At 41.9% G+C, this 17481-nt stretch overlaps 1 protein-coding gene across 3 annotated transcripts in view; it reads right to left on the bottom strand.

The window, feature by feature from the left end:
* JHY (junctional cadherin complex regulator) overlaps nucleotides 1-17481 on the bottom strand; it is a 64140-nt gene that overhangs the window by 18194 nt on the left and 28465 nt on the right. For 2 of the 3 annotated variants that reach the window (XM_058289039.2, XM_058289038.2), the window contains exons 4-5: nucleotides 12288-12398; nucleotides 5101-5762 (exon numbers count right to left, since the gene is read on the bottom strand). In XM_058289039.2, the coding sequence (XP_058145022.1) occupies nucleotides 5101-5762; nucleotides 12288-12398 (773 nt within the window). The remainder of the gene's footprint in view (nucleotides 1-5100; nucleotides 5763-12287; nucleotides 12399-17481) is intronic. The other variant, XM_058289041.1, reaches the window with a different exon arrangement.

The raw sequence follows: 17481 nt of genomic DNA, 5'->3' as shown, positions 1-17481 counted from the left end.
ACTCTGATTGTAAACACTTAGGGGGATATAGAGGGAGAAAAAGATCTGTAAAGCTTTGAGGTATCTGTGTGAATCCATGTCTCCACAGGCAGGTGTAGGCTTAGGTGTACGTGCAGGTGTAGGAGTAGGTGTAGGTACAGCTGTAGGTATAGAAATAGAAATGGGAATAGGTACAGGTATTTCCTGGCTCTGACTGCTGAGAGGATCTAGAGATAATGACACACCATTAGCAACGATCACACCTGGCTCCCAAATCTTGATTTCTAAATTGTGTTTTCACTAAAAAGAGCCAAAGCTACTTGGAGAAATGACTGTTTTCACAAGCGTTCAGCAAAGCTCAAGGTGGGCCTGGAACATATCACTATGTCATAATCCAGGAAGTGCTCAAAGACAAAAGGGGTTATGCCAAAAGGCCCCAGGGGCTGGAGTGAAGGGGCTCCCTCTGAGCAAATTTGAGACATTCAGAGCATACATGGTATACTGATGGTAATAGACTTTAACATTTTTTTTTAAAAAACAGTGCATAGTGATACTAAAGAGAGTGAAAGAGAAAGAAAAGGAAAAAGTGGAGGAAAAGCTCTTATTTCAACAGGATGCCACCTAATGAATGGAGGAGCATTGAAAGAATTACGAAGTCACCATTTTGCAAGCCTTGACATAATGAATGATTTAGGTAAGGATTATCAGTAGATGCTAACACCATTGAACAAAGAGTTGTTAAGAAACAGAATATTTACACTGTATCAAATATTATTAATTGCAAAGGGAAACTGCCTTTGAAATGAAGAGGTATAGTAGTCACTATTTTGGCCAAAAGATCTAACTTAGAATCACCAGCATTATGACGATATGACATTGTATGCTTCCTGATATGAGTAAAAGCAGACCAAGTCACGGAAGTGGTATTCTTGCCAAAAATGTTTAACCTAAGTATAGTTTTATGAGAAAACAATTAGGTAAAACCAGATTATAGGACATTCTACAAGAAAACTGGCCTGAATGTTAAGGGAAAAAAAAGGCATTGTCATGGAAAATAATGAAAATTAGAGGTTGGAGAGACTTCTCTTTGAATAAAAGAAACTAAAGAGAAAATCTAAAAAGCAAATGCCATGCAAGAACCTCAATTGGATCCTGAATCAGAGAAAAATAAACCAGCTAAAAAAGACATTTTTTGGACAGCTGAGAAAATTGAAATATCTACTTATATTTGTTGATATTATTGAAGTAATGTTAAATTTCTCAGATGTGATAATAGTATTATTGCTATATAGTCCTTATACTAAGAGGATGCGTGCTGAAATATTTAGGGATGAAGTATTGTTATGTCTGAACTTAATTTCAAGTGGTTCAGCAAATAAGTAAAATAGCTAAAGTAGCAAAACCTTAGAATTGGTGACACTAGATGAAGATTCATTACAGATTTCATTGTAGATTTTTTTCTAGTTTTTCTCTAAGTTTGATCACTTTCAAAATGAAAAGGCAGTTAAGAAAAAAGATGGCAGGATAAGCATGTAATTTCACTTACTTTCAAATCCAAACTGAAATTATATTTATAAAAAAATTTAAAAACACATAAACTTAAAAAGATAGGGAGAATAAAAGAGACACAACATTTTAGAAGCAGAAAAACAGATGGATGAGTCTGAGCAGACCCAAGAAATTGGAATTCTAAGTCAAGAGTGGTGAAAGCTAAGAAGCAACCCAATTTACAGCACAGAATCCTCGAAAGGCCCAAAAACTATAAGGGGGGAGTGGTGGGGGAAGTATTTAGAGAAGTAGAATAAGAAGCAGTCAGATCTCCAGATCTCCTTCACCATTTTGTGCAGCTAGACAACTAACTGCCCTTTCCCCATCTTGGCAGAACTCTGCTTTACATTTTGAATAAGGAGAAATGAATTCGGTTGCCTGTGAAACAACAAGCATAGATAATATATCTGACCACCCAAGAGTAAAAGACCCAAAACTAACATGAGCAGTTTCCCATCAGATGGCCCACAAGTCATCTACGGATGCTCAAAATCTACGGAAGCTCAAAATCAATAAGTCACTCTCACCTACTCAGAATTTCTAATTCTACTACTTCATTCTAAATTATGAGTCAACAAGAATTTATGGACATTTTAAGGACACCCTAATGTAGAAGAGAGTGAAAAAAACCAAAGAGGAAAAAACAAATGATACTACCATCAAAAAACTTAGTGAAAAGAGAAATTAAGTAGGGAATTAAAAACACTTTAAAAAATTCTGTCACAAAGACTCTGCCTCCCCATTTTGCCTTGTTGTGAATGTAAGACGGTGTGTAGAAGAAATTATGCTGTATCCATGAATAAATCATGAAGCTATAAAAAGGGAACATTCAGAGAACAACCACAAAACCAAAAAATGCTCTTAGAAATTAAAAGACACGAAAGCAGTAGAAAGACTGTTGAGTAGAAAGACACTGAGTAGAAAGACTCAACACTGGAATTGAGGAATGCTCAAAGAAAGTACAGCAAAATTGGGAAAAAAAAACGAAGAACAAAAGAGAAAAGAAAATCTTAAAGAACAGTCCTAGAAGAATACATCAGAATAACAGGAGTTTCCAGAAAGAGCAAATGAGATAAAGGTTGGAAGAAAAACACCATTTAAGTGGTTCAATAAATTTCCCCAGAACTGAAGGACATGAGTTTTCAGGTTCAAAGAGTCCAGCACCATCTATAAAACAGACCACACCAAGGTATGTTATTAAGAAATTTCATTTTAATGAAGAAAAAGAGAAGATCCTCAATTTACCAGAGATAAAAGAAAAAAATTGCATACAAAGGGGTAGGATTAAGGACAGCTTCAAATTTTTCACTGGCAACCCTAGAAGCAAGAAGGCCCATTCTGAAGGACAATGATTTCCAACCTAGAATTCTAGAGTACTCTGCCAAACTTTCACACAGGGGGATAGAATGATAATGATGTTAGTCAGGCAAAATCTTGAAACATTAACCTTCTAAGCAATGGAGGATGTTCCCCCTCAAAATGAGGAAGGAAACTAAGGGTGAGAAAGCGGGAAGAGGATTTGGCTCAACGGACAGAGTGTCTGCCTACCACATGGGAGGTCCAGGGTTCAAACCCAGGGCCTCCTTACCCATGTGGTGAGCTGGCCCACGCGCAGGGCTGATGTGCGCAAGGAGTGCCGTGCCACGCAGGGGTGTCCCCCATGTAGGGAAGCCCCACGTGCAAGGAGTGTGCCCCTCAAGGAGAGCCACCCCGCACAAAAAAAGCACAGCCTGCCCAGGAGTAGTGCCACACACACGGAGAGCTGATGCATCAAGATGATGCAACAAAAAGAGACACAGATTCCCGGTATTTTCATTTTTATACCAATGCAAATATTTTCACAACTAAGCACTGTGGAGTAGATACTGGGAAGTGAGGTGATAGGGTTGAAAATTGCACCAGGACAGTCCTTTCTTTCAGTGTTATTTGATTTTTTCAATCTATGTGCATGCATTACCTTGATAAAATAAAAATAGTTAAAAATGATAAAAAAGAAAAAACAATATTAGAAATTAAAATAGAGACATTACAGAAATAACAGAGAGGTTAAAGAATAAGTCAATACTATGGAAAATTTTATGACAACAAACTTTAAAACTGAGTAAAATTTTTTTCCTAGAAAAATATAATTTATCAGTGTGATTCTAGAGGAAACAGAAAGCTTGCAAAGATGTATAAACATCACAGTAGCTGAATCAGTAGCTAAAAATCTATCCACAAACAATATAAAAACAAAACAAAACAAAAAACACACATGACCCAAATACTTTTACAGGAAAATTCTAGCAAATCTTCAAGTAACAAATAATTCCAATTGTCTATGATGTATCCCAGAGGATGTAAAAGAGGGAATATTTCCCCAACTCATTTTATAGGGCTATTATAATCTTGACAACACATTCGAACAAGGCCAGTGGTAGATAAGAAAATTATAGGCCAATCTCACTTATGCATGTGGGTGTAAAATCCTAAACTAAGTCTTCAATCCAATCAAACAAGTCAGGGAAAAGGATTTGGAGCCTGCTATCTATCACTATCTCTTGTAGGAAGCTAACTCTGAATCTTACTAAATGTGCTCTCCTTACCACCAAGTCTTGCATTTAAATGTCCTCTGATCAACCCATACATGTAAAAGTGTTTCTTTGCCTTGAAAGTAGGCTCCCTTGAAGATGCCTATACATCCTCCTTCTTTTGTATGTATAGCATTTTAGCACTATATTCAGTGCACAGCAGATGTGTAATAAATGTGTTTGATTGAATGACATCAAGAAATGTTCCCTGAAGTGATTTTTAAAATAAAATTTCTTTTTCTTGATTATAGATGTAACATATTTACATTGTAGGCAACTTTACCAACTCATAAAATAGAATGAAGAGATTAAAAATAACCCCAATTTCTCTAGCCAGTAAAAACCACTAGGCATTTTGGTGCACCTTTTAACATAGTAGAGTGCATACCTGTAGGTATAATTTTGCACCCTACTATTTTCTTTTTATAAAGCATCTCCTCATTGCTACATGATATTAAATACCATAATTTATGTAACCATTTACTATTGTCGGATTTTTAGGTCATTTCTGTAAATTATTATTTTTTTATTAGGAGGTTCCGGAGGATTGAACCCAGGACCTCATACGTGTAAAGCAGGCGCTCAACCACTGAGCTACAACAACTCCATTACGGTTTTTTTAAACTTAATTTTATTTACAAACACTAATACTGATATTTTTTGTGCACGATTTTTGCCTTTTTATACATTATTTTCTTAAGCTGTGCCATCACAGTGTTGGAGATAATTTGTTTCTTGCAAACATTACTTGCAGTCCTTCAAAATATACTGATCCTCTGTCCCTCCCTTCCTGCACCTGCTAGTTTAACTACAGTGGAAAAGTATGGGAGCTAAGGAAAAGAAGGACATCAAACGTAGACTATTTTAGGTAGCAGAGGCAAGGGAGTTAAGTGAATTTTCCTTCTTGCCCAACCATCCCATGCTTGTTCCCACACTCCTCTACTCTCATTTCTTCTCTAGAAAACCACTTCCGTTAGCCCTTTGAGGCAAGGGAGTTTCTTACCATAATATTTCTAAATTCTTATATTTCGTCTCTGCATAATTCCATATGGATTGCTTCTTATCTGCAGTTGCTCCTTTAACATTTATGTGATAAACCGACTGAGAGCCTTGCTGGCTCAGGGGCACTTGTCTTCTAGAAAGTTCATTACGGTGGTTCAAATCCATATTAGAAAGAGCATTGACATGTAGCTGCGGAGAGGAAAATCTTTTTTCTTCTTGCTCTTTGTGTCCTCTGTCTTTATTAACATTCATCATTGAGTGATATCCAGTAGAGTTTTTATATAATACTTTGTCAAAAGCCTGTTTTGGTAGAGCAAATGTATTAGAGTTTACTTTGGGATTCTGGCTCCTAAGTGCACTTGACTCTTGTAAATCATTGTTAGGAGCTTTCATAATCACGGCTGCTTCCTGCTTTATGGAACTATCAGTGGGCTTGTTGTGGTTTTGTGGCTGTCTGGGTGTGAGATTCTGGTGTCCTTCACCGACAACTAGCTTTTCGGTGACGAACGATTTCCGGCCATTCGGGCGTTTGTGATGTTTTCGCATCTTGTGCTTGGCCGGTCTTCGGAAAGGGTACTGGCCATCCGTTGTTTCAGGAGACTGACCTCTGGGCACGGTGCTTGATTTCAGGTTTTCATATTGAGACCAGTGTTCCTGGTAATTCTAAAAAGATGGTTTTGGTTAATGTAAAGTTAGACGGTTGACACAGTTTACAAATTTTCAATTAGTGTTTATCACCCTGGAGGTTGAGACTTCTAAGTAGGTGGCCGGGGGATTAAAAGGAGATAAGGAAAGAGTAGGGAGGGTCCTTTCCTGATTTCAGACAATTAGTGGGTGATCACGGGGTTCCTACTGGCAACTTTAGATTACAAACCCAGACAGAAATAAGTGAGTTTAGAATGGGCATTATAATAAGGACGAGTAGTTGACTTAAAAATGGCGAAGCGTTAACCAAATTGGAGGAGGGTGGGGGAGACAGAAACTTTATCCCTAATGAACTGGATACACAGAAAGTGCAAATCTACATCAAAGTATGCATTTTACTTTAACCGGAATGAATATATATATTTAATCTTAACTAGAAAGAACATCAACGATTTGTTTTAACCAACCAAGTATGAGGTTAGTATGAAATACAATTCAGATTATCAGATCTTCTTACTCATAGAGGTCAGAAGCTGGAAATGGCCTCTTCACCAGAAGAAACAAATTAGATCTTATTCAAAGGATTATAAAAGAGTCTGTGCTCTGATAGGACATCCGTGAAACCACAAGGGTTGTTGTGCTTCTGTTCCTTAATATAGCTTGTACTTAGGCAATCAAACATCTGGGGGAAATATTTCAATTTCAGAATGGTCTTTATGCTTTTCAAAGTCTTATAACAACAAAATGTACTCCTGGTATAATAGATACACTATGTAACTATATTGTGCTATAGCCATTTAGAAATATTTTGCAAGGAATAAAACACTCATTACCTTGTGAAAAACTAGCTGTGTAAAGAGGCCTTTGGAAAGAATGATTAAATGCTTATTGAAAACAGTAATAAATATCAGTGTGTTATATAACTGCAATATATTTCTCCCCTTCTGAACACACATATTAAAAAGCTGTATGGGGGAGGGGGTGTAGTTCAGTTGGTTGAGTGCCTGCTTCCCATGTATGAAGTCCCGGGTCCAATCCCTGGTGCCTCCCAGAAAAAAAAAAAAAGCTATATGGGCTGTATCTATGCAACCTTAATTGAAAAAATGTAACCGCTGCCTGGATGATCCAAGAAAATCTCGGGGTAAAGAATCCATGTTTTTGCTCGTTTGTTTTAACTTGCTACGAAGAGTGCATGAAACACAGCAACTCTTTACATGATTGTTCTAATTGTTCATGAAATCAGCAAAGTCCCCCTTTGGTAGAATGTACAGGTATTAATTAACACTGATAATGTCATTCTTTTCCATCTTTGTCCAGCCTTTAATTGTTTTTCTCTTTCCTCACTAGAGAAATAAGTGACCAGGATTCCTTTTCGCCCCCACCTGACTGTCTTGCATCCTCCCAGTTCTCCTTCCTCATTCCCACCAAAGGCGGGGGGAGAGTGGGGGGAGTGAGGGGGGAAGAAGGAAAGAAGGGAGAGAGGGAGGAAGGGAAGGAGGGAGGGAGGGAGAGAGAGAGGGAGAGGGAGGAAGGGAGGGAGGGAGAGAAACAAGCGCTATCAGAAATTTCTTTTCTAGGGAACCAGAGCTGAAATCTTGGGTTACCACTTGATTTTAATCATGTTATTATTACTTTTGCTGCCAACAGTTCAGATGACAATAGCACTCCTCAGAGGCTTCTCTGTCAACAAGGCCAAGGACTCATCATTTTATGAAACTTCAATGGTCTCAAGTGTTAAATCTGCTATTCACGCAAATATAAGTGCCAGAGATGGCATTTCAGTGCCCAGAAAAGAGGACCTTTATGGGCCTGCAGGGATTTCTCTCACCTTCCAAGCAGCCTACTTGAGATCTATGGTTTACTGAAGATTTATTACCCTAGGAGTGAGGCATCAGGTGTCACTCTTTAGGTGGCAAGACCTGAGTTCCCTAAAGTTAATACACAAAGCCATTCTCAGGCTATTCAATCTCCATCAGCACTGAAATCCTCTATTTCATCCCGTGCTCACTGGGGTTCTTTTGTTGCCAGCCCTGGCAATCAGTACATACTACATGCACTCAGAGTAACTGCTTAATGGCATTCGGTGTTCGCGGCACACACTGAGCAGGGGCCTTTGGCTGGAGCTTTAGCATTGGGGGATCGTGATGCTTAATGCTGGGATGATAATTTCTTAGCGAGACCCATCCTTGGTTATTAATGTTTCCCCATACTGTGCTGTCCAAGGGAAGGCTGCCCCCAACGTCGCGAGAGATAGTGGCCGGCTGAGTCTCTCTCACTGCTTTCCTGTTTATATGGCACAAGCGGAGGGGAGGATGCATGTCATGTACTGATCTCAACCAAAATATTGTACCTGCTTTAAAACAAAAGCCACTCTCGTTCTTAGTTACCCTGAGTCGCTGCTGTCCTGAGAGTTGTGCTGGGCTCCCAGGTCAGCTCTCTTGTGCTACGTTTGACTGTTGTGTTTATGGATAAAATGACACGAGTACCTTAAGCTTGGGATATAAATTCCATCTGATAATATTAAGAAAATCTAGAGCGTGCTCATTAACTGATGCTAATTCTCAGTGTCTGTAAAGAAGGCCTCTGTGTTCAGATGAGGAAGGAAAGCACTGACCTACTGATAGCCTGAGAGGCAAAACCAAATTAACAGTAGCTCTTCGGAGAGGTGGGAAGTTTCCTTAGGGCGTGAGTAAAAGGACTTTGACATCAGTGAGCCAGAGGTCCTGTAGAGAGGAGATCATATCTTTTCCTTGCCTGCGAAGTCCTGAATTATTTTAGAGTGGCAAAAATAGGAAGGGCCCTACTTCTTCCTTTGAAGCCTTAACTTCATTGGGGAAGTTTCTGTTTTTCCTGAGGACAACATGCTCCCGGGCTGGGAAGGACCTTCCTTCAGCTGAAGCAAGAGTCAAACCCTTAACTAAGTAGTGGGGCCAGTTCTGGGTGCCCAGATGAAAGGGACGGGGGAAGCCTGGGTAGGGGAACAGGGGAGCCCGCACGGATTCAAACAAAGCGACTGATGTGCAAGGGTTAAGCGAAGAGGGATGGCTTGGCTCGAAGTCAACATCTTGGGTGAGTATAAAAGACTCCGACCATCAGTTCTTGAACACATAGGCTCAATGGTCTCATGACAATTGCGACCTTTGCAGGGACACTGCGGCAGGTGCATCCTCTCTCTCTTTGCCCTCGATCTCCTTCTTTCTAGGATACACATGTCTTTAGGTCTCTTCTATTGGAAAAATCAAAAGAAATGAAAGAAACTCTCACTTGATCCCATTCTCTGGTGAAGCCCTCTCTCTTAATTCACAGCCAAGCATTTTGCAAGCGTAGGGCGCCCTGGTCTCGGTTTCCTGCCCCCATCTCAGCCTCCCCACTGCGGTACAGCATTTATTCCTGCCACTGCCCTCAAACTGTTCTGCTTAGGCCACCCGTACATAACCTCTGAGGAGTTAAACCCCATGGGCAGTAACCGAAGCAAGAGTCCCCTTCCTGGTTTCCCTGTCTCTCAAGCCTGCTTCTCTTCCAATTTATCTTTCAGACCATGGCCAGAGTGACTTTTCTAGCATGCAAGCCTCATTATGTCACCAATGGCTTCCTATTACCCACAGAACAAAATCTATGCTCTTTTGAGGGACTTAAAAAGCCTTTTCCCATCTGGCCCCTTCCTAACCTGTCCAGCCCTTCACCACTCCCCACCCTCCTCCTTCCTCCCTTAACTTCTGAACTACACGCCCAGGACACACATCCCAGGTCCTCTCTCTCACTTCCCTACATTTGTTGCAGGAGCCTGCACTGCATACTTGTTCCCCTCCTCCGCCAGACGGCTCCCTCGTTTTTGCTCGTTTGCACTCATTCTTGTGGTTTTGTTTTTTTCTCATTGTCTGTTTGTTTGTTTCTCTAAGAGGCACCAGGAACCAAACTTGGGACCTTCCATGTGTGAGGCAGACTCTCAACTGGTTGAGCCACATCTGCTCCCTACTCATTTTTTGTTTGCTTTTGCTTGTTGTCTGCTCGTTGTTGTCTTCCTTAGAAGTCACTGGGAAGTGAACCTGGGACTTCCATGTGGGAGGCAGGCACTCAACTGCTCGAGCAATATCTGCTCCCCCTGTGCCGCATACTTTTTTTTTTAATTCATCTTTCTAGAGTCAGCTCAAATGCTGTCTCTTTTGGGGAAGCTTCCCCTGTCTTTCTAAGGGCAGAACTAGGTGCAGTTAACACTTACTTCCTTATTATTGTGTTATTCTGATTATATAATTATATTCCCAACAAAGGTTCAGCTCCTCAAAGGGATAGGATTTTTTAAAAAAATCTTATCTTAAATTTTATTAAATTTTTTGAAGAATATTTTCTATTCAATATGTCTTTTGGTACCAGGCACCTAACCCCCAGCCCCAGAATAGGTAGGCACTCAACAAATATTTGATGTGTGAATTATGATGACTCCCCATGCAGCTATTTCTTATTAGAGCTATTAGTTATTAGAGTTAATTTTCCCGAGGGACATATAGATTCTTTGAAAGTCATCCTTCCTGAAAACTTTTTTAAAAGGAGTCCCGTTTTCACTGGGAGATGCACCAAATGACCTTTAGAGGGTTCTTTAATCAACCAGTAAATATTCATTGACTATCAGCTTTGGGCTAGGAGATCTAAAGAAAAAATACAGTTCTAACCTTCGAGGAGCTTGTAGTGTAGACGGTACAAAAGAAACCCAGGTAATGGCTAATGAGATGTGGCAAAATATGATAAACCCTGAAGGCACGGTTCAAATATTGGGCACGTTAGGCGCTGCGGGAAGGGGAGAAGGGAAGGGTGGGTGAGGTTGGAAAATTGTGCTGGAGGAGGTGGGACTTGAGCAGGATCAGCAAGAACCCATTGACTCTGGGTGGCTGAAGAGGAGAAAGGCAGCCTGGGGTGTTTGTGTGCCAGTACCTGGGGTATCTGGGATGCAGTGGCAGTTACCAACTCTTTTCTGAATAAAGAAGAAGGGCCATCCCTTGGGCCATTCTATGTGGCTGTCTTTTTGGGTCTGACCATCTTTAGATATTTTGCTCCTCTTTGCTTTCATTCAAGAGTGGGCTGTAAACAAATTCATTCTAGTCCACACAAAGAAAGTCTTCTGATTTTCTTCCACATGGTTGTGTTTTTTGTTCGTTTGTTCTTAGTGCCTCCATCTAGGGCCCTGCCATGAATCAGGCTCTCTGATTTTTACCTTGATTATTTTATAATTGACTGAGAGTCCTATGATGTTCCTTTGTGGCAACTGCGAAAGCTAAGGTTGTAATAATCTTACATCTTCAAATGTGTTTTCTATCATAATTTAAATAACTAGAAATGATGGGTCATAGAATCACAGCAGTTTGCTGCTGAGAAGGACCTGGAAGTTCAGGTGAGCCAACCCTTCCCATAGGAAGGAAGGTGTTTAAGGCCTGGATGAAGCTGAGACTTGCCAGAAGTCACCACATCAAGTCAATGGCAAGTCGGCAAGTGGGGGCCAGGGTTCATGACTTCCAGCCCAGGTCAGTACCCAAAGGGCACCACAAGCTCTGAGATGCTTCCTTTGCCCGGGCCATGCTTTCAGTCCTGCAGGTGGGTCCTGTCCTCTGCAGCCCACTGCCAACGAGGCAGTTCTGTCCCCACTCTCTCCACTTCTCCGTGTGACCTCCCTGCCATCAGCTTTTCCAGAAGCTCTGCGTAAATAATTGTTTTTATTTCATTGTTGGCAATTCAAAGAGCTGCCTGGATGCCACTGGGGAGGAGGAGAAATAATTTGGGCTGTTGCTCTTTTCTAACATCTCTGAAGCTGGGAGGAGCTTTATGACTTCTACCATTGTACACAATTTTGACTGATGACGTCAGCAGTCTCCGTGGGCTGGGTGGTCTCAAAGGGCAGATAAACCCTGGTCATAGAGGGCCAGCTCCACCTAATGCCATACACTGGGTCAAGAAGGAATCAGCGGCTAGTGCTCTTTCTGTTTCTTCTAGAAAAACAGTAAGTGGGGACAGGTTCACAAAAATCTCCCCTGAAATCGCATTCTGACTTCAAAGGAGTAAACACACGGCTAAAAAGGATGTCAGCATGCTAAGTTACTAGTTGGTAGTTTTCCCATTCTGCACATGAGGGTTCACTGAGGCTCTGGGGACTCCCATCCATTTTCAGGGAGCATGTCCCCCATCACCTATGGATACTGTGTAACAGCCACGTCCAGAAGGAAACAGACTTGGCAGCAGCACAGAATTAAGCAGAATTTTGAAACTGTGATTTTCCCCAGGTTTTCTCCAAGGTTTCCTTCTGTGAGGAGTCTTAACTCTATACTTTTAAAAAGTGATACGATTTTCCTCCAGGAAATAGAACCTTTAGAGAGATGCACGGGGTTGGCTGGCTGGGTCGCAATGGCCCATCTGGGCAGGAGCTAGTCTGACCCTATCTGAATGTGGTAGCTATTCTCGGGCATAAGAACCAACCCCTGGGCAGTAGGAAGTCAGCCACTAACATGAAATCCAGCAGTTTCCCCTGAAACACACTTAAAATTCAATCTAAGAGGCAACCTTTAGCAGTTGGGCTCTTTGATGCCATTTGTCTTCAGGATCGATGGCTGCATTTTCAATCTCTTTGGCATTCTGAACAGGCGTCTCGTCAGTTACTCTGACAGGGGAGATCTAAGAGGGTAAAACATACATAGCACGTTAACTGGATTTGTTTTAGACTTAGAGCCGTGGGGCTCAAGTCTGGGTCTCTAGAAAGACATCCTGCAGGGCTAGGTTTTACTTTCAGTTAATTTCAAGAATTCATCTCCTCCATCCTCAGGGAAACTAGATTGTTCCCAAGGAAAATGGGAACAAACAATGTTTTCTCTTGCCGGCATGGAGTACGAATTGGTTCTAAGAGGTCAAACTACTATCTACTTTAAATGTTCAATACAATCTCAGGGGACCCAATTTCAAAGCAGTTAACTGAACTGGATACTCCAAGATGATGATAGCAGGTGGCGGCGGACTTGGCCCAGTGGTTAGGGCATCCGTCTACCACATGGGAGGTCCGTGGTTCAAACCCCGGGCCTCCTTGACCAGTGTGGAGCTGGCCGATGCGCAGTGCTGATGTGCGCAAGGAGTGCCCTGCCATGCAGGGGTGTCCCCGTGTAGGGGAACCCCACATGCAAGGAATGTACCCCATAAGGAGAGCCACCCAGCGAAAAGAAAGTGCACGCACACATGGAGAGCTGACACAACAAGATGACGCAACAAAAAGAAACACAGATTCCTGTGCCGCTGACAACAACAGAAGCAGATGCAACAAATAGACACAGAGAACAGACAATAGGGGTGGAGGGGGGAGGGAAGAGAAATAAATAAATAAATAAATCTTAAAAAAAAAAAGAAAAGATGATGAGAGCAGTTACACTATTTAACATATGGTGCATGCTCATCATCTGCCAGGAGCTATCCTAAGCCCCTGATACATGTAATATATCAGTTAATCCACAGAACAATCCTGTAAAGTATGCACTATCATCACCCCTTTTTTTGTGAATAAGAAAACTGTCCTTGATCAACAGCAAGTAAGGAGAGGAGCCAGGCAGCCTGACTCCAGAAACTGCACATTTAATAGGTTGGCCAAACAAACTCAATTTTTCTTAGCAATATCCTTATCCCTGACATGCAAAATTTGTTGTTTTGGTATTCGGTGAATTTGAATTCCATAGAGTAGTGGTTCCCAACTTTAGTTACATATTAGAATAACCTAGGAAGCTTTTCAAATAGACTAAGGCCCTGGCCCCACCCCTGGCCAATTAAATCAGAAGTCGTGAGGTAGTAGGCAGGTGTCATTATCAGTATATTTTAAAAGCTCCCTGGGGGATGTAATCTGCAGGTTTGAGACCCACCGAAGGAGGCCAGCTCCGTGGGCTTAGGCCCCCCAATTATTCAAGGACTTTTCACCGCCTCAATTGGCTATCTGTTTCAAGTCAAGAAATTAGATAAACTCCGTGCAGTGTGGAATTCCAGCCATCAGACTGCATTTCAGAAAGCACATTTCAAGTTAGAGGATCTTAGTGTTGGCACTTCTGGCACTTCTACCCCCATCTCTCTTTCTAAACACAGGCCCCTCTGCTGGCGGGAGTTACCTGTTGCCAGGCTTCATGTTTAAAGATCTACGGGTAGAGGGGCAGAACAATGTGGAATAATGTGGTCTGCGATATTCCCTTTCCCTGGGACACCTGGTCTATTCCACCCCATGAAGTAACAGTTTAGGTCTTGTAATACCTGTTTCAGGATGATGGACGTATTGGTCCATCACTGAGCAACCCAAATGTTAGAAAACTCTTCTTTACATGAGCAGAAATATGTCTTCCAATAACTTCTATCCCTCTGCCCTCTGGAAAAACAAAGAATACCCCAATCTGTCTTCCAAGCCATGGCCCTAAATGATTAGAGGCTAAGAATCCTCTCCTCTGCCTTCTCTTTTAGAGGAACTATCTCGAGGTTTCTTTGCCATTCCTCCAGTGACACATTATCCAAGTTGGGCTCCTGGGGGCATTTCTTGGACTATCACCTGTAAATGCTAAGTCCCTCCCTTTCTAAACTTAAGTCACTAATTTAAACAATTTAGATTTAGGACTTTACATCTGTTAAATTTCCTCTGCTGGACTGTGTAGTGGTAGTATCAGAAGTAGCAAGGTTGGCATCCCTTGGAAAGAAAAAGGGGTTTTGAATTTGTCATGATTGCGTTCAAATTCCACCTCTGCTGCTTACATTTACTTCATACTCACATATTCTAGTATTCAATACAGAAAGAGGCAAAACTATTTGTTAAATATTAATGAGTAAATATTAGATAATAAAGATGGCCTCATTCCTTTCCATTTGATGTGGAATTTGTGGCATAAAAGAAACATCTTGTTTATTTCCAATGTAATTTCTATCTGAATGCCTAACTATCTTAATTATTGTGATCACTTATATACAAGACAGACAGATGGCATGGAAATTTAAACACGTAAATGTTGATCTGAAAATGGGAAAAAATGGAAAGAAAGCATTTTTTTTTAAGATTTATTTCTCTCCTTCTCCCTCCCCCCCCAGTTGTCTGCTCTCTGTGTCCATTCACTGTGTGTTCTTCTTTGTCTGCTTGTATTCTTGTCAGTGGCACCTGGAATCTGTGTTTCGTTTTGTTGCGTCATCTTGCTGCATCAGCTTTCTGTGTGTGCAGTGCCATTCCTGGGCAGGCTGCACTTTTTTCGAGGTGCACTCCTTGTGCGTGGGGCTCTCCTATGCGGGGGTACTTCCCTGCATGGCACGGCACTCCTTGCGTACATCAGCCCTGCACGTGGGCCAGCTCATCACACAGGTCAGGAGGTCTTGGGTTTGAACCCTGGACCTCCCATGTGGTAGGCAGATGCTCTATCAGTTGGGCCAAATATGCTTCCCAAAAGAATACATTTTTGTGTTTGATTTTCACTTCTGGTACAAGGAACGAAATGTACCATCAAATCAAGGAATCTTTCTGATTATAAAAGAAAGTAATCAGCAGGTTTGGCTTGACTGCCCCACTGTGCAAATGGAAAACTTACCCACTGTGAAAGTGGGAAAAGTTTTGAAATACTTCAGCTTGTGTGGAAATGAAAACTTTAGAGCCATAAACGCTGTGGCCCAAGGGCAGGAGCCATTTCTCATGTTTCCATCTCTCACACAGTGCTGGTTCAAGAAACAACAGCTGACTATAAAAGTATCAGACGTGATGATTTTTGTCATCATTATCGCCAAAGTTTCAATCCCCTATTACCGCAAGAATAAAAAGGAAAGCAATTCATTCGAAAGAAGCATCAGCTCATTCTGGAGGAAAAATGCAAGGTCAAGAGAGTAAAAATCCATTAGGCTGCTTAAGCAGGTGAGGAAGTAACCCTTCTTCAAACCTCAAAGAGGCAGTGTGTCCCTGAGCCTAGGAGAAAGAAAGGTTGAGGTCTTTTGTAAGTCTGCCACTAGAATGTCTGATGCTCTGACCTTTGTAAAAGCTTAAGGAAATAACGAGGACTTGGCTTAGTTAACTCAGGGTTTCACTGGTGACATTAATTGTTCGACTGATGACGCTGGAGCCTGACATAACTCTGGTAAAAAGTTTCTACCTTAGGAAGAAAATGTCCTGTGCTCCCTTCCTCAGGAAAGCAGGACATAAGCTATTTCTATCTGCAGGCTGTCTTGGTGGAGCTGGCAGCTGAATCACCCCAGCGAGAGTCCTGGGCAAGTAAAGCATACTCCTACATTATCTCTTTGAAAGTGGAACGGGACACAACCTCTGCCTGCTTTCTTTCCTTCTTTTTTTTTTTTTTTGTGAACCATTCTATTAATACCAATCAAATCGAGAAAATGATCAAATGAAATTGCATTTTGAGCATCATAAGCTGTGTAATGTCTATTCTGTTAAATTGGGGCCTATAATTGCTTCTCTGCTGAAAAGATACAACAAAGACAGCAATCATGGCCTGTCATTATCCCAGACTAGAAAACCGGCCCCGGCAGGGGGGACTTCAAAGGCTTGTGGCTCTCGAATTGCATTTGGCTGCTATTGTTGAAGCGCAGGCAATCTTGATTAGGTGTTTACACGGAGGTAAGGCACCGAGTGGAGAGTCTGAGTGCTTGGGTCTAGAGCCATTAAAAAATTGTACATTATGTTCCTTGCTTTGAAGTGAGGGTTTGTAGGTAGGAAAGCAACTCAGATTGAGTACAGCTGAGCTAGATTGGGCTGCTACTTCTCTCTCAAAGAAACTCATCAGGTTCTTAGAGTCGCAGCCAACCACACACACACACACACACACACACACGCAAAAGTTGAGGTTTTACCAAGAGCTCCATGTGAATCCGTGTGTCTGTACAGACACATGTTGAAACATGTTTAAAGAGTATGGGGTTCGTGAGTTCTGCAATCATGGGAGGCTCTGTCCCTTTTCTTCTTTATATTCTGCTCTTACTCCTGACCTTCTGTTGAGGTGTTATGGGAAGCTCCACATCAGTTTATTAGTTTCTTTGTCATTGTCCTTCCTTGATGGTATTAAATAGGCTGGTGTTTAGGTTTTTGGTTTTTTTTTTATGTTTAGGAGGTGCTGGGGACTGAACCCAGGACTTCTTACATGGGAAGCAGGCGCTCACCTGCTGAGCTACACCTGCTTCCACGGTGTCTGAGTTTCCTTTTTTGTTTTTTTAAAGATTTATTTTATTTATTTCTCTCCCCTACCCCCCCGTTGTCTGCCCTCTGTGTCCATTCGCTGTGTGTTCTTCTGTGTCCGCTTGCATTATCTGGCAGCACCGGGAAACAACGTCTCTTTTTTGTTGCGTCATCTTGCTGCAGCAGCTCTCCGTGTGTGTGGTGCCACTCCTGGGCGGGCTGCACTTTTTTTTGCGCTGGGCAGCTCTCCTTACGGGGCGCACTCTTTGAGCATGGGACTCCCCTATGCGGGGGACACCCCTGCGTGGCAGGGCACTCCTTGCGTGCATCAGCACTGTGCATGGGCCAGCTCCACACGGGTCAAGGAGGCCCGGGGGATTGAACCCTGGACCCTCCATATGGTGGACAGATGCTCTATCAGTTGAGCCACGTCCACTTCCCAGTGGCTGAGTTTTAATGTAGTGTTTGCTAACCATCATTCCAACATATCTGTTATTTAATCCCTCTCCTCTGGGCATGATCACTGGGTAGAGTCAGCATTTCTTTGTTAACTTGGCTAACAGTGTGCTGAAGGATTTATTTCTG

The sequence above is a fragment of the Dasypus novemcinctus genome, chromosome 27, assembly GCF_030445035.2.
Source record: "Dasypus novemcinctus isolate mDasNov1 chromosome 27, mDasNov1.1.hap2, whole genome shotgun sequence".
Lineage (NCBI taxonomy): Eukaryota > Metazoa > Chordata > Mammalia > Cingulata > Dasypodidae > Dasypus > Dasypus novemcinctus.
The sequence above is the reverse complement of the archived record's forward strand: the minus strand, read 5'-3'. Positions and strand labels throughout refer to the sequence as shown.